The sequence below is a fragment of the Mustela erminea genome, chromosome 15 (genome assembly GCF_009829155.1).
Source record: "Mustela erminea isolate mMusErm1 chromosome 15, mMusErm1.Pri, whole genome shotgun sequence".
In the NCBI taxonomy this organism is placed as follows: domain Eukaryota; kingdom Metazoa; phylum Chordata; class Mammalia; order Carnivora; family Mustelidae; genus Mustela; species Mustela erminea.
The window spans coordinates 67,860,216-67,875,382 of NC_045628.1; the positions used below are offsets into that span (position 1 = coordinate 67,860,216).

The 15,167-nt window shown below is 35.3% G+C and overlaps 1 protein-coding gene across 3 annotated transcripts in view; it reads left to right on the forward strand.

Moving 5' to 3' along the window:
* Positions 1-11,046, forward strand: part of TRPC4 (transient receptor potential cation channel subfamily C member 4) — a 205,548-nt gene extending 194,502 nt beyond the window's left edge. For all 3 annotated transcript variants that reach the window (XM_032315137.1, XM_032315135.1, XM_032315138.1), the window contains exons 9-11: positions 3,386-3,427; positions 3,554-3,643; positions 5,366-11,046. In XM_032315137.1, the coding sequence (XP_032171028.1) occupies positions 3,386-3,427; positions 3,554-3,643; positions 5,366-6,088 (855 nt within the window). In that variant the 3' untranslated portion in view covers positions 6,089-11,046. The remainder of the gene's footprint in view (positions 1-3,385; positions 3,428-3,553; positions 3,644-5,365) is intronic.
* The last annotated feature ends 4,121 nt before the right edge of the window (positions 11,047-15,167 follow it).

Sequence of the window (15,167 nt, forward strand, 5' to 3'; positions counted from 1 at the left end):
AGTAAACGGTAATGTAAACTATGGTCTCTGGTTGATAATCACTCATCAGTTAGAACAGTGGACCACTCTGGCTGGGGACATCGATCATGGGAGAGGCTGCATGTGTGGGGAGTATGTGGGAAATCTCTGTACCTTCCACTCAAATTTGCTGTGAACCTTAAATTGCTCTATAAAGAGTTTTAATAAAACAAAAATACCTACAGAATTTGCATTACATCTATCCATGTTTACTAAAAGCCTCCCCTCACACTATTATTTAAATACACATTTCTTACTTCCACACCTCTATTGCCTAGGTTAAAAGCATTCAACTCTTTAGCTAAATAAAATGCTGCCCTCAAGCCTGAAATGTCAAGCAAATCACACAAAGAGGGACAATTACATCTTCTTTTACTTCCTCTGGGGTAATCCTGATATGTGTCAAATTATTCACAAGTTTTATGGCTCAAGAATATTTTTTTAAAACTGCACTAAAGGGGCGCCTGGGTGGCTCACTGGTTTAAGCCGCTGCCTTCGGCTCAGGTCATGATCTCAGGGTCCTGGGATCGGGTCCCACATCGGGCTCTCTGCTCGGCAGAGAGCCTGCTTCCCTCTCTCTCTCTCTGCCTGCCTCTCCATCTACTTGTGATTTCTCTCTGTCAAATAAATAAATTTAAAAAAATCTTTAAAAAAAAAACTGCACTAAATCATGTTATTAAGTGAAAAGGGGGAAAATGGAAAGGGGATGGGGACTAGTTAGTTAACATTAGTGATAGATGTCTTAAATCTCTTATCTCATTCAGTCTTCAAAATCATCTGGTGCATTTAAATTTACATAGCAACATAAAAAATGGGAATGGGAGAGTACCTCAGAGATAATTCCTTGTTTAGACTCAGTCACTTTCAAACACAGGTGTGACCCCCTAAGTACATGTTCTTAAAGTGACACCCCACCACCTCCCAGGTAGTAAGAAAGTAGAGACAGGTGGGCATCATAGTAGTGGTCGATAGGAATCAGTTCTGCGGTGCGAACCAGAAAAGGAGAGATTACATAGACTGGAGAGATATCTGAACTGCATACTTTAGTGGTCATCATTTGGTGAATTTATTGCATTCACTTCTGTTTTCGTTATCCAGAATAGGATTATCAGCTTCATCGGTTCTTATTTTCCTAGGATACTGGAGTTCGGTTGGCTGATATAATCTCACAAGAATACAGATATTTGTGCAGTATTACTATGTAGATGTGTAAGAACACTGTTTGGCAAAAACAATTAACTATATTAATTCATGCTTAAATCTGGGATAGGGATAGGAATAGCTCCTGAAAGTAATCATAAGAGATTTTTTCTATGTTCTCTCTGTCAGTCTATTTTGCTTCTTTAAAAAAAAAAAAAAAAAAAAAAAAAAAATTCCCTAAAAAAAATCAATCTCAGATTAGTTTTCAAAATATAATCTTTGATCTTCTTATATTTGTTTTAAAAAATTTAAATGTGTTTATGAGCAGGTTCTGCTGAAAAAAAGACAGTCTGTGCTCTTATCAATACTAAAATGCATCATGATGATTTTCACTTGTTACTTGTAATTTTCTGATTCTGTCATTTTTAGCTTTAATTTTGCATTAAGCAAATTTAAAGTTAAATCTTGACTTCAAGCTGCTCTCTGCTGACTACTTTTTATTGGCTTTTTGATCAAAACAGGGTAACAAAATGCAAGAGAAGAAGCCCAAAGTAATCAAACTGGAGTTGATTAAATTCTATACTAAATTCAGAGTTTCTATCTACTTAATTGTGGAATATGGGTATCCTGTACAATATTTATAGTGATAGTGTTAAAGAACTTGGTATATAGCTTGTTTTAGTATTTCTGTCCCCCTGAAGTAACTTTAAGGAGATCTGGAAGGCCTGTGTCCTTACAGAGTGTTTTTTGTCTTGAATTTCAGCTGAGCTATGTCTCAATAGGAGTCATATACCTCCATCTTGTGGCTCGGTCATAAAATTCCCATGCTTTCTTTTTTCCAAGATATTCTAATTTTGTAGTAAGTTTCAAACTTTCCAATCTCTTAATGAATACCATAATACCAAAATACCATATTGAAAATTTGTTTAAGATTTGTGTAAAACTGAATGGTAAATAATTAGTGGCTTTTAGGAAGTTAAGCATTATCTCAGCTGTTCCTAAAAGTCACTAATAATCATGAAACACAAGTCTATTCTCCTGGCCAGCCAGTGAAAAAGCCATTTTTCCCTATTACCCTAAAGAGACAAAAAAGTTTCTTTTGTCTTGTTTGATTTTTTTCCCCTAATGTTATTTCACAGTGATGTATTCACAACTCTTTTTAAAATTCCATTTTATCAGCCTATGATTAAGTATTTAGTAAGGAATAAGATCAAAAGATTTATTTAAACTCTAGATACATTATCTTTTTGCTTTCTCACAATCTACCAAATTCATTCCTTTACTACAGAAATATTTTTTATTTTAATTAGGTCAGTTTTCTTCCTTAAGAATCAATACTGATATTTATTCAACATGCACAAAATGGGAATTATAAAGCTTTTTTTCCTAGTATCTTCAGAATACCCATGAAATCTGCAATTATATAATTTTAGTGCCGTTTATTATTTAACTCAATTTATTATGGACTCTTTTTTAGTCATTAAACATCCTTTCTCTTTGTTCTGCACTCCAGAATCACTCGTCTGTACTAACTCTAGCTGCACTCCCAAACCATTCTGATCTTTTCAAAATGACAGCTGAGACATTCATTTTTTAAAATGATGAATTTATGAGCCCGATGTTTGAGCAGAACTTTTTATTTTTTTGTTAAATCCAACCACCTAATTAAAGCAGCAAGTCCCTTTTAATGTACATCTGATTGAAATTAATGTTGGGGGATTTAGTGGTCTAAGATTGTTTCTGATTACATGTTGCATATCATAGCTAAATTCTGAAGCTTGCTACACTGATATTTATGAAGACCTCCATATTGTAATAATATGAGCTTTTTACTCTACAGAATTTTTTTTATTTGATATTTCTCTTATTTTTAATTTGATATGTCTCATCTGTGTCTCTTAGATTACTTCAAGTAATTTGGAGTACATATCAGCTATGATTATCTAATTCTCTGTCACCTTCTATTAAAAGAACAACATTCCCATCATTGTTAACTTGGTCTATATGTTAATTGCTGTAGAGATTATAACCTTGCACTTCGTTGCTTTGGTTCATTCATTCTTTTGATTCATGTGAAGCACTCTTTAGCTATTGTTCATTGTCTAGTAAAATTTTCACTTTGGAGAAGTGAGGATAAATATAATCTCAATTAAAAGAACAATGAATTATTTTCCAAAATGGTAATATATAACTCTAACTGAAAAGTCAATGCCTCTTTCCTTTTCAGAGGCGAGCTGCTGATAATTTGAGAAGACATCACCAATATCAAGTAAGTTATTCTATTGTATCTTGAAATTTGCCTTAAAATAAACTATTGCTCCTCTTCAGAACTGACTCAAGAGAAAAATCATATTTTTGCACTGAATATCAATTCTTGTGTTTTGACATACCTCAGGAGGTTATGAGGAACCTGGTAAAGCGATACGTTGCTGCAATGATCAGAGATGCCAAAACTGAAGAAGGGCTGACTGAAGAGAACTTTAAGGTAATCATTTTCATCCTCATCACCAGGAGGCGGGTTCCGCAGAGCGTGGAGCCAGACACAGCACATTTAAAATCAGAGCTGGAAACTCAGCCATGTCTTCTAGCAAGCCCATGTGTTGTCTCCCCCTCCTGTCCCTGCTCCACCTCCTTCTAAGATTTATTTATTTTAGAGAGAAAGAATGAGAGCGGAATGCAGAGGGAGAGAGAGAAAATCTCAAGCAGACTCCCCGCACTGAGCGCAGAGCCCAACATAGGGGTTGATCCTATGACTCTGAGACATGACCTGAGCTGAAATCAAGAGCCAGGCGCTTGACTGACCGAGCCACCCAGGCGCCCCTTCTTACTTTTAAATTCAAGGCTGTTTAACTATTAAGAAGAAAAAAAAGTGGTGAAATTTCTTTTCAAAATATATTGTTTTTGAGCACATTTAATCTGAAATATGGAAGGCACTTATACTTGGAGGCAGAGAAAACCCTAGAGTCCAGCGGTATTTGGACTTGCTGATCTTACCAGCACTCTAATGAGTGAGCTTTAGTTTTTGAAATTTCAATCTGATTTCTGAACCTGAAACATTTAGTAACTAAGAAGCTAAAAGCAACAAGGAAAACCCTGTTTGTGCTCTGCACAGCTTTGGTAGTAGAAAATTCAAGGTTTGCGCCTAAGTGTAGCTTACACACTTAGTCTTTCTCCCTTTTTATTTATTTTTTTATTTAATTTTATCAGAAGAGAGAGGTGGAATACATGTAATGTATATATGCTTGCACATGTGTATAAAATACCTTTGCTATTCTGCCTGAGTTCTTAGAGGTTTTAGAAGAATGAGCAAAGTCAGTAAGGTCAGAGAGGCAAAAACAAGTAAAAAACCCTCCAGAAGACTCTTTAACAGTGAAAAGCAACAGGTCTCACAAGAGAATAGAGATAAGCAGCTGCTTTGGTAAAAAGGTTGATGAACTGCAAAATGTAAAGCACAGGTTGGAAGTTGTCCAGGATCCGAAATATTCTTTGCTGCCACAACATCCAAATTTTGTAGTTGAATGATTCATGGTGTGTTGGGAGATTGGCTGGAGGCAGGAGGCCATCAGGAAGGCCACAGTCAGGTTAGGGCTGAGCATTCAGTTGTCTGAAAAGATTAGGACTATTGAGAATTCAGTTGTCCAAAAAAAAAAAAAAATTAAAAGTAAAGGATGAATTTAAGACATGTTATCTGATTTGAAGCAATTCGTGAGATTTAGTAGCTCACCCAGATGCTGAGATAAATTCAGCTCCAAGGTGGCAAACTATTGAAGGTAACTGTCAGCTCGTAGAAGGGCAGCAGCACTGTAATTATTTTGTTTTAGATAGCCTTTGGGACAAAAAAAAATGTGCTAATATTAAAAATCTTTTTAAAAAATGCATCCCTGAGAGAACAAGAGGTGCCTTGAAAGCAGATGAAGCTTTTGGAGAGGAAGCGTTTGAAGCTGCAGGCCCCCAGAAATCCAACATACCCTTGTTTCTTTTTGCATGAGCTCAGGGAGTCTCCACATTACTACAGAACTCCAGCCGGGAAATTAGCAGGAACCGAAATGACTCCAGTACCAGGGAGACAATCGCAGCAGAGCGGAATCCTCGCTCTTAAAAATGAGTGAAAACACAACAGAACCCTGTGCGAAGCGTGCTCATGATGGTTCCTGATGTCTATTTGTTTAGGTCCTAAGCTAATTTCCTCATTTTACATCCCACCTAGGAACTAAAACAAGACATTTCCAGTTTCCGCTTTGAAGTCCTGGGGTTGCTACGAGGTAGCAAACTGTCCACAGTACAGGCGGCTCAGGCCACGAAGGAGTCCTCCAATTCGGCCGACTCGGATGAGAAGAGCGATAACGAGGGCAGCGGCAGGGACAAGCGAAAGAACTTCAGCCTCTTCGACTTAACCACGCTGATCCACCCGCGATCCGCTGCCATTGCCTCCGAACGACACAACATAAGCAACGGCTCGGCCCTGGTGATGCAGGAGCCCCCGAGGGAGAAGCAGAGAAAAGTGAATTTTGTGACCGATATCAAAAACTTCGGGTTATTTCACAGACGATCCAAACAGAACGCTGCTGAGCAAAATGCAAACCAAATCTTCTCTGTTTCAGAAGAGGTCACTCGTCAACAGGCCGAAAGACCAATGGAGAGGAGTATTCAACTGGAATCTCGAGGGTTGGCTTCCCGGGGGGACTTGAACATCCCAGGTCTCAGTGAACAGTGTATATTAGTAGACCACCGAGAACGGAATACGGACTCCCTGGGCTTACAGGTGGGCAAGAGAGTGTGTTCCTTCAAGTCGGAGAAGGTGGTGGTGGAGGACACCGTCCCAATCATACCAAAGGAGAAGCATGAGAAGGAAGAAGACTCTAGCATAGACTATGACGGAAACCTCACCGACACAGCCAGCCATGAGGATTACGTGACCACCAGATTGTGACACTTGAAGGAGGAAGCGTTGGTCATGCATATAGATATTTTCCCTAGTGCTCTGGGGAGGGGGAGAATTAGCAAAAGCTAACTAACACTTTATATCATTTATCAACTGTGGCATAGTAATGCGTAACATGTTTAACTGAGGCAAAGGCGATCAGAAACCCTGGTTTTGTAACCAGCTTTTGCTTTCACAATTTGTTTTACCCATGTTTTTGGTTGTCGTTAATAAATGCACCGTGTATTCTTGTACTGTTGCAATAATCCACAGGAAATTTTTAGCTCTCTTTTTCAACTAAAACAAACGCAACTTATTCATGTGGTAGTTGACTCCTATGATAGATATTTTTATATGCAAAAAACAATGTAGCTGAACTATTCGAGCTTTTTCATAATTTTTTAGGGTCTTCAGAGATGGTTACTCATCAAGGACTTTTCAGATAGCCTTATAGTGTGGCTTTAATACACAAATATTACCAAATTATTTCTCATAGCACAAATTAAAGTAAGCAAGCCCTCTACTCATGGAGTCAGGATTAAACTCCCTCTTAAAATGGAAGTCAGGTGTACTTTGGAGTTTTAGATGGCCCAATTTTTCCTTTCAGTAAGTAAAATAAATGTTTGTCTTTATAAGTACTGACAATTGATGATTTTAATGAGATTTTGTCAAGACAAAAGTTTTATTTCAAGTTTTTTTTAATGACCTTTTTTGGGTTCAATTGCTAGTCATTATAAATACCAGGCTTTATGAATAACAGAATTTCAAAACATGGCAAAAGTTCTCAGTGCTAGAAAAGAATAACAGTAAATTAGAATAGTTAATGCACCTTAAACAAAGCAAAATGATTGCATTCTCATAATATCCAGATGAAAATAAATTCATTCTAAACTCTAAATCTAAGTAAAGTTAAATTGTATTTTCAATCAGTGTGACATTGTTGTGAATTCAAAAGAAGTACAAAATCCTCATGGTTTCCTCATCTTTCTCCCAGTGGCTGGTATATATTTCTTTAAAATTAAACTCACACAAAATCATTATTAATTTTAGCAGTAGATACAAATGTAAAGCTTTCCCCAGAGGGACAACATTCTTAATTATTTATTTTTTCTATTGTTTTAAAGGTAATCTAGATTATATTACACTCATTCACGAAACACTAAAAACAAAGTATTTTTACCTGATATAAAAAGGCACTGGAGACTTCATAAAGTTTAAGTTATATAACTTGTGTCTATATAAGCCACCATGGAAACAGAAGTTCCTTCACCGCATACAATTAGCATGTATTTCAAATCATTAGAAAAATGCTGAGTTCGTTTTACTTCAGAAACAACCTCCATGGACTAGACAAATTGTACATGATTTAGCATTGACCCAAAATTGCATAGTTTCTGATTACCATACATGGAAAATAAGGAATAACATCAGTAACAGTGCCATCCACTGTCCTATACGCAGTGCAAGAATCAACATCTATGTACTACTCACAGCAACTACTCACTGAAGGAGCTCCTATTCTTACCCCACTTTATAGATGATGAAAGCGAGGCAAGCACTAATTGGGTAAAGGTGCACAGCTAATGATGGAGCTATGATGGGTCCTCCAGGGCCATACCCTTAATTACAATATGTACTCCCTCTCAGAACATAAAACAGACCAAGCAAAAATGTCCACTTATAGGGGTTACTGTTGCTGCTTCTGAAAGGACGTATTACGACAGAGAAAGAGTTTGGTAAATTCCATAAATCTGTGTTCCCTCTTGTAAAGCAAGAGGAGCGCAAAAAATTAAAGATACATGTGATTTTTTTAGACTCAATCGTATTATAGAAGTTAGTAGATTTAAAATACATATTTGGTAGGAGACATCAGAATTCAACTGGAAGTACTAGATTTCAGTTTTCAAATAAGCTACAACCCAGAGGCACTGAGATACTACTCTTTCCTAAATCTGGTTTTGTCTTCAGGATAGGGAAATGGGTCTGGTAGGTTTGGAGAAACAATAGGGCTAATGCCTGTTCTTACTGCCTCAAGCACACATTTATCTCAAATATGTTAGGACTCACAATAAGCCCTGGGGATAACAAAACACCCAAACTGTTCTAAGTCAGACGACATTCGACATTCGGTAGTAAGGGAACACAGACCTATTCTCAATACTTGCGGTGTTTTCCAATGATTCTGTTTTGCTGCTTTTGTTATTAATACTGTTATTTCCAAAGTAAAAATCATATACATCATCATTATACATAATTTCCAGAATTTAATTTCAAATGTCCTCTGTTCCTTCAAATACCACCACTGACAGTAAAAGCAACAACAACAAAATATGTTCCCAGGGATTTATTTCTATCAGGGATTAGGGTGCTGATATTTTACAGGGAAACATGGTGATAGCAGAGAGATTTACTTGGAGCCAGTAACCCCCTCCTTCTCATGTTCTGAAAATGATGGTTTTTAACAACCCTCAGATGTCACTGACAGATGCGTTTATAAGTTTAAACAAAATATCAGATATTGTTAGTATAATATGTCCTAGGATTGAACATTGTTCTGAATAGAAGGTGATATTGAGTAGCATTAATGAAGATGAAGAGTAGGGAAAGAATAAGAAAACATAAACAGCAGATTGCAAAATAGAAGGATGATATTTTTTGAGGTCTTTAAATGAGTAATTTGGGGTCTCTTTTCATTTCTATTCATATTTCTATTAACATAAATTCCTAAACACCAAAGAGAGGTTTGACATTGCACCTTCATTTGTATAAATACTGTTCCTATGTTTCACATCATTTTGACCTTGTTATTTGTTGCTAATCTTTACTTATTTATTGCCAGGGTTAGGTGGAAGAATGTCTAAAAAATTGAGTTTAACTTTAATAGAATAGTTTAATAGAATAGCACTTCATTTATCACCTATTTTGGAAAACCCATTTACAAGAGAAAATGCTATGGAGATGTACTTCACCATTTGCAACAGATGTATTTCTGAAAATATCTGTGTAAATAATTCTGTATCAACTTCAGTAGGGAAACTGGCTATGTAAAAAAAGAAAAAAAATGGTAGTGAATTATTTTGTAAAATGATGAATTATTTTTCAAAGTGATAATCATCCTCGGAATGTAACTATTTCATAAGTTGGATATTTGTATATCAAATTTTCTTAAATTAGATAATTTATTTATCAGCTGGTAATTAAAATATTGCAAAAGCATACCCATTTTCTTGCCTTGACCTAGATAGCAACTCAACATACTTTAGCAATTGAGCACACAAATCCAAACAATGAAATATCTTGGATAACCTTTGAGGTGTAAAGAAAGGAAAAATCTCATATTATTCTCAAAGAAGCAGTCAATTTCCCAATTAGTATAGAAGGAATAACCAGTGATATAAAAATGCACTCTTCTAATATTAGTAATCCTTACCAATTCTGGGATTTAGTGAAGTGAATGACTGTCCAGTCCCATGACTTTTGGTTGAAGAGTAGGCATCAAGCCCTGAAATCTGTCCTTTCTTAGTTATCATGAATTGTGTTTGTAGCAGAAGAGTTTAGAAAGAACCCTTAAAAATCAGCTAAGCAAAAACCGTCTGTGTGACCCTATCAATATGTTTACAATGACTTAAATTTTTAAAAAGCTGAATTTAAAAAGCAGAATTTATCTGGAAAATTATTTTCTTCAGTTTAGCTTTATTACAATTTTTCTTTGACTTATATTCTCCAAAATTCAGACCTCCCTGTAATTTACATTTAGAAATTGCCTTCTATAAATCTCCTTAAATTCAATTTCAAATGTATTATTCTAATTATTTCACAATCTATTACAATGAACTTTGTTTGATTAATGTTATCACATGACTTTAGAAAATACTTTGGAATATATTAAATAAGTTCTCCAGAGATAAATGGAGAAACTAAGGTTCAGGGCATTTATGGCAATTATCCAAATTTACCCTGCTACTCAGTGGTTGAGTTGGAGCTTAAAGAAAAACTCTTCATGTAGATATTCAGATGAGATACCAGGTCATAAATGTCTCGACTAAAATGAATTTTTTTTTTTAATTTTGTCTTCTTTGCTTTCTCCTTCAGTAGAAAGTATTTATATTCATTCAAACTTTCCACAGCCCAATTCAGAAGATACTACCTTCTTCTCCCTACAAAATTGTGTTCATGGATTTTTTCAAAAAGCTGGCATCTTACCATTTTCTAAGAAATGGTAAGTTCATCATTTTCACTTCAACTATAGGTTCTGTGATAATTCTATACACAGGCTGGTAATAATAAAATGTCTGAAATAAAATTAAACCTTCTCAAATGAAAAATGATAAGAGCTGGAAAATATGAAGCTAACATGAGATTGAGATGATGAGACTAGGGCCTAATAGGGTCATGCTGTCACTGAGTTGGCAGAGTGAAGTTGTCTCTGCCGGTGAAATTTACCAGTAGGAAAACCATCAGCTTCCTCCAGAGCTGCACTGTCCAATGCGGTGGCTACTAGTGACATATGGCTACTAAACACCTGAAATGTCTATAAGTGTAAAACACACACTGGATTTTAAGGACTTAGTATGAAAACAAAGCAAAATATCTCATTAATATTTACATTGGTTATATGTTGAAATGATAGTATTTTGGATGCATTGGGTTAAAATATATGAATTAAATTAGTTTCATGGTTCTTTTAATTTTTTGATGCAGCTACTAGAAAATTTCTAAAACACACATGTGACTCGCGTTTGGAACTTGCAGTACATTTCTACTGGACAGTGGTGCTCTGGAGCATCTCTATTTGTTTCACTCAGTTCATGTATTTCTACCATTTAAATTTCATAGGTGAAACTTATGTATTCAACTACTCAAAAATATTGTTTTCATTCAATTAAAATTTGCTGTCTCTCCTTGATTCCCAGTCTCCTAATGGAATCACTGCTAATAATTTGCTGTTTTTCATGTTTTTCCTTGCCTTTGCAAATATATTAATATATATTATAAAATACACATATAATAATATATTAATATATAATTTATAATATAAATAAATACATAAATATATGTATAGGTTATGGGTTGTTATTGTTTTTATCAAGAATGGAATTTATACTACACCTATAATTTAGTGGCTTGTTTGTTTTTTATCTAATAGGGTATCATGGAAGACTTTTCTAGAGCTATTTGATATAGCAGAGTTATTTGAACCCACTCAAAAAAATTCATTAATTGTTTTTATCTATTGAAATCTATTCATATCCTGTTGCTAAAACATTATTGGGTCAACCATAAGGTTTTGAGGAGTATTTGAGAGACAACGTCTTTCTAAAAGGCCAATATGCTCATTTTTATCTTCTGTTCACTATCTTGCAGAGCTATTTTTCTTGTGATTAAGTAAAGCGTCCATAGTATGACCTTCAAAAAGTGGCCCCACTTCATGGGCCAGCATCATCTTTTCACACACACGAGACCTTAGCCATTCAGGATTTCTTTTAGGTATTTAAGACTTAATATTTCTCTTTCCCAACATTAGCAAATACTGTTCCTCCAACCTTAGATCATAACTGGACCAAAATTTTATTAGTTTAAAGAATTTTCTTAAATCCAGACTTTTAATTAATTGTAATTGATCTGTTTTTATGGTTTCCCTTACATCTAATTGTTTTACCCAATGTCTTTTTTCTTAAAGATTTTCATTTCCTGAGCCTGCAGATAACAAGCCAGGTTTCCCCACTCTGGGAATAAGTGGTTATCTGCATTGACTTTCTTTCAGGGTGTCAATATAGTTAAAGGTTTAATTTACTCCCAGGAAATAACTTAATGTGTTACTTCAACAGTCAGAATGCAAAATGCCCTGGTGGTCTATGGGAAAGCTGGAAACTGGTATTTTCACATACCTGCTATGGAGGAACTGCAAATCCAGCATTGATTGCACTCATTTCCATCTTATCTGCTGATATTTGAAACTTCTGGATGGAAATGTCCATCTATCTCTATAATACTGAACTATGTTATATCACCTTCCTAAACTTAGAAGTACCAAAGAGGAATGTAGAAATGTAGAAGAAATAAAGGCACCAAAAATCATTAACTGAATAGTTATTTCCTCTGGTTTTTTTTTAATTCAGTTTTTTTTTTAAATTTTGAGATCATTATAGATTCATATGCAGTTGTAAGAAATACTATAAGGATATTCACGTACCAGTTACTATTTTTCCCCCAATGGAAACAAACATGTTTTAAGGCTACAATACAAAATTGCAGAATATTGACTGATCTCATTCAGATTTCTGCAGTTTTCCTTATACCTGTGTAGGTGGTCTTGTGTGTATTTAGTTTTACAAAATTTTATCCCATGTATAGCTTTGTGTATCTACAATCATAGTCACATACAGAGCATTTCTATTGCCACAAGTATCCCTGGTATTGCCCCTTTTCAAACCACATCCATCTCCTAACACTTCCCAATTGCAAACTCCTGAAAACCATTAGTTTGTCCTCCATTTTTATAATTATATCATTATAACATTGCTATACAAGTAGAATCATACGGTATGTAACCTTTAGGGATTAGCATTTTTCACTCAATATAATTCTCTGCAGATTCATCCAATTTGTTCCATCTGTCAACAGTTTGTTCATTTCTTATTGCAGAGTCCTATTCCATGATATGAATTTACCTAATTCAACACTACACTCACTGAAGGATATTTTGGTTGTTCCCAATCTTTGGCTACTACAAATAAAGCTACAATGAACATTCATGTACAGTTTTTTCTGTGACCAGGACTGTAATTCTTGGGCGGTACGGTAGTTGTATGCTTAGTTTGTTTGGTTGTTTGTTTGTTTTTTAAGATTTTATTTACTTATTTGACAGACAGAGATCACAAGTAGGCAGAGAGGCAGGCAGAGAGAGAGGAGGAAGCAGGCTCCCCGCTGAGCAGAAAGCCCGATGCAGGGCTTGATCCCAGGCCCCTGGAATCATGACCTGAGCCTAAGGCAAACGCTTTAACCCACTGAGCCATTCAGGCACCCCTCATGCTTAGTTTTATAAAACACACACACACACACACACACACACACACACACACACATACACACACACGGCCAGCCTGTATCCCAATGTGGTTGTATTACTTATATACTCACCAGCAATGTATGAGTGAGTCAATTTCTCTGAACTTCTGCTAGTGTTTGGTGTAGTCACCAATTTTTATTTTATTCATTTGATCATTGTGTAATTATACTTCATTGGGGTTTTAATTTGCATTTCCCTGAAGACTAAGTGATGTTGAACACCTTTTGTGCTTATTTGTCATCTGTATGATAGTGAAATTTCTGTTCATGCCTTTTGCTTATTTTCTAATTAGATTATTATATGTGTGTTTAATGTTTTGAGAGTATTTTTTTCTAAATTCTAGACACTAGTCTTTTGTCAGATGTGTGTTTTGCAAATGTTTTCTCCCATCTTTTTGTCCTCTTAATAGGGGTCTTTTTGCAGAGCAAAATTTAAAATTTTTGATTAAATCCAATTTTTCAACTTTATGTTTTATAACAATTCAAAGAATTATCTAGGCCTGGATCATGAAAACTCTCTCCTTTTTTTTTTCCTAAGTTTTATACCATTACGTTTTATATTTAACTATATTTATTTTTCCTATCTTTTTTTCTAAGTCCATTAGTATATATACAGATTTACAGAAGAAATTCATCTTGAGGAATGGGATTTCATACGATATAGAAAGAGAATGAGGAGGACTGGTGACAGGCAAACATACAGGTAATACTAAAACTGGGTGACAAGAAAGAAGATAAATCATTCTTAGGAGAAAACACTGACTTAGTCATCCAAATATTACAGCAGGATCGATTTTCTGGAGCTTAAAAAATATAAAGAAAATATATTTCAATTCCACTATGTTTCTTCCAACTTCCTGAATCTGATGGAGAAGCAATAAAGAATAAGAAAAGCTGCTATTTGGGGACTGAAAGTCAGAAATGAAAAAAAAAAAAAATTTCAAATGCACACTTCTTCCTGAAATCCAATTGCTATTTGAAAAAAACCTAGTATTGCTGTACTATGATCTCACCCTCCTATTTCTGAAGAGTAATTACTAAATTTGAAGCTAATATTTAGGTACCATTAAAATGACCAATCATTTATTTAAATGGTCCTTTTTGGTTTTAACAGTACACAACAAAATACAATAATAATAACAATAAGAATAAAGATTTGGGTCTTTAATTGGTGTAAATAATAACATTAGAATAATAAAATTATAACTACATGAGAATATATATGGACCAAAAACAAAGTAATTTAGTGCATACACACACAAATGACTGAATAAGAGTGTGGCCTAAAATTCCCATGCTAATTAAAATCATTTCTAAGGTTTGCATTAGAAAGGAAAAGTATCACTAATACTTATAAAAATAAGGACTAGAAGGACATGAACAGACATTTCTGCAAAGAAGACATCCAGATGGCCAACAGACACATGAAAAAATGCTCCACATCACTCGGCATCAGGGAACTACAAATCAAAACCGCAATGAGATACCACCTCACACCAGTCAGAATGGCTAAAATTAACAAGTCAGGAAATGACAGATGCTGGCGAGGATGTGGAGAAAGGGGAACCCTCCTACACTGTTGGTGGGAATGCAAGCTGGTGCAACTACTCTGGAAAACAGCATGGAGGTTCCTCAAAAAGTTGAAAATAGAGCTATCCTATGACCCAGCAATTGCACTACTGGGTATTTACCCTAAAGATACAAACGTAGTGCTCCAAAGGGGCATGTGCACCCAAATGTTTATAGCAGCAATGTCCATAATAGCCAAACTATGGAAAGAACCTAGATGTCCATCAAAAGATGAATGGATAATCTTTATCCATTCAGAGGTGGCATATATACACAATGGAATACGATGCAGCCATCAAAAGAAATGAAATCTTGCCATTTGCGACCACGTGGATGGAACTAGAGGGTATTATGCTCAGCGAAATAAGTCAATCAGAGAAAGACAACTATCATATGATCTCCCTGATATGAGGAAGTGGAGATGCAATGTAGGGGAGTTGGGGGGTAGGAA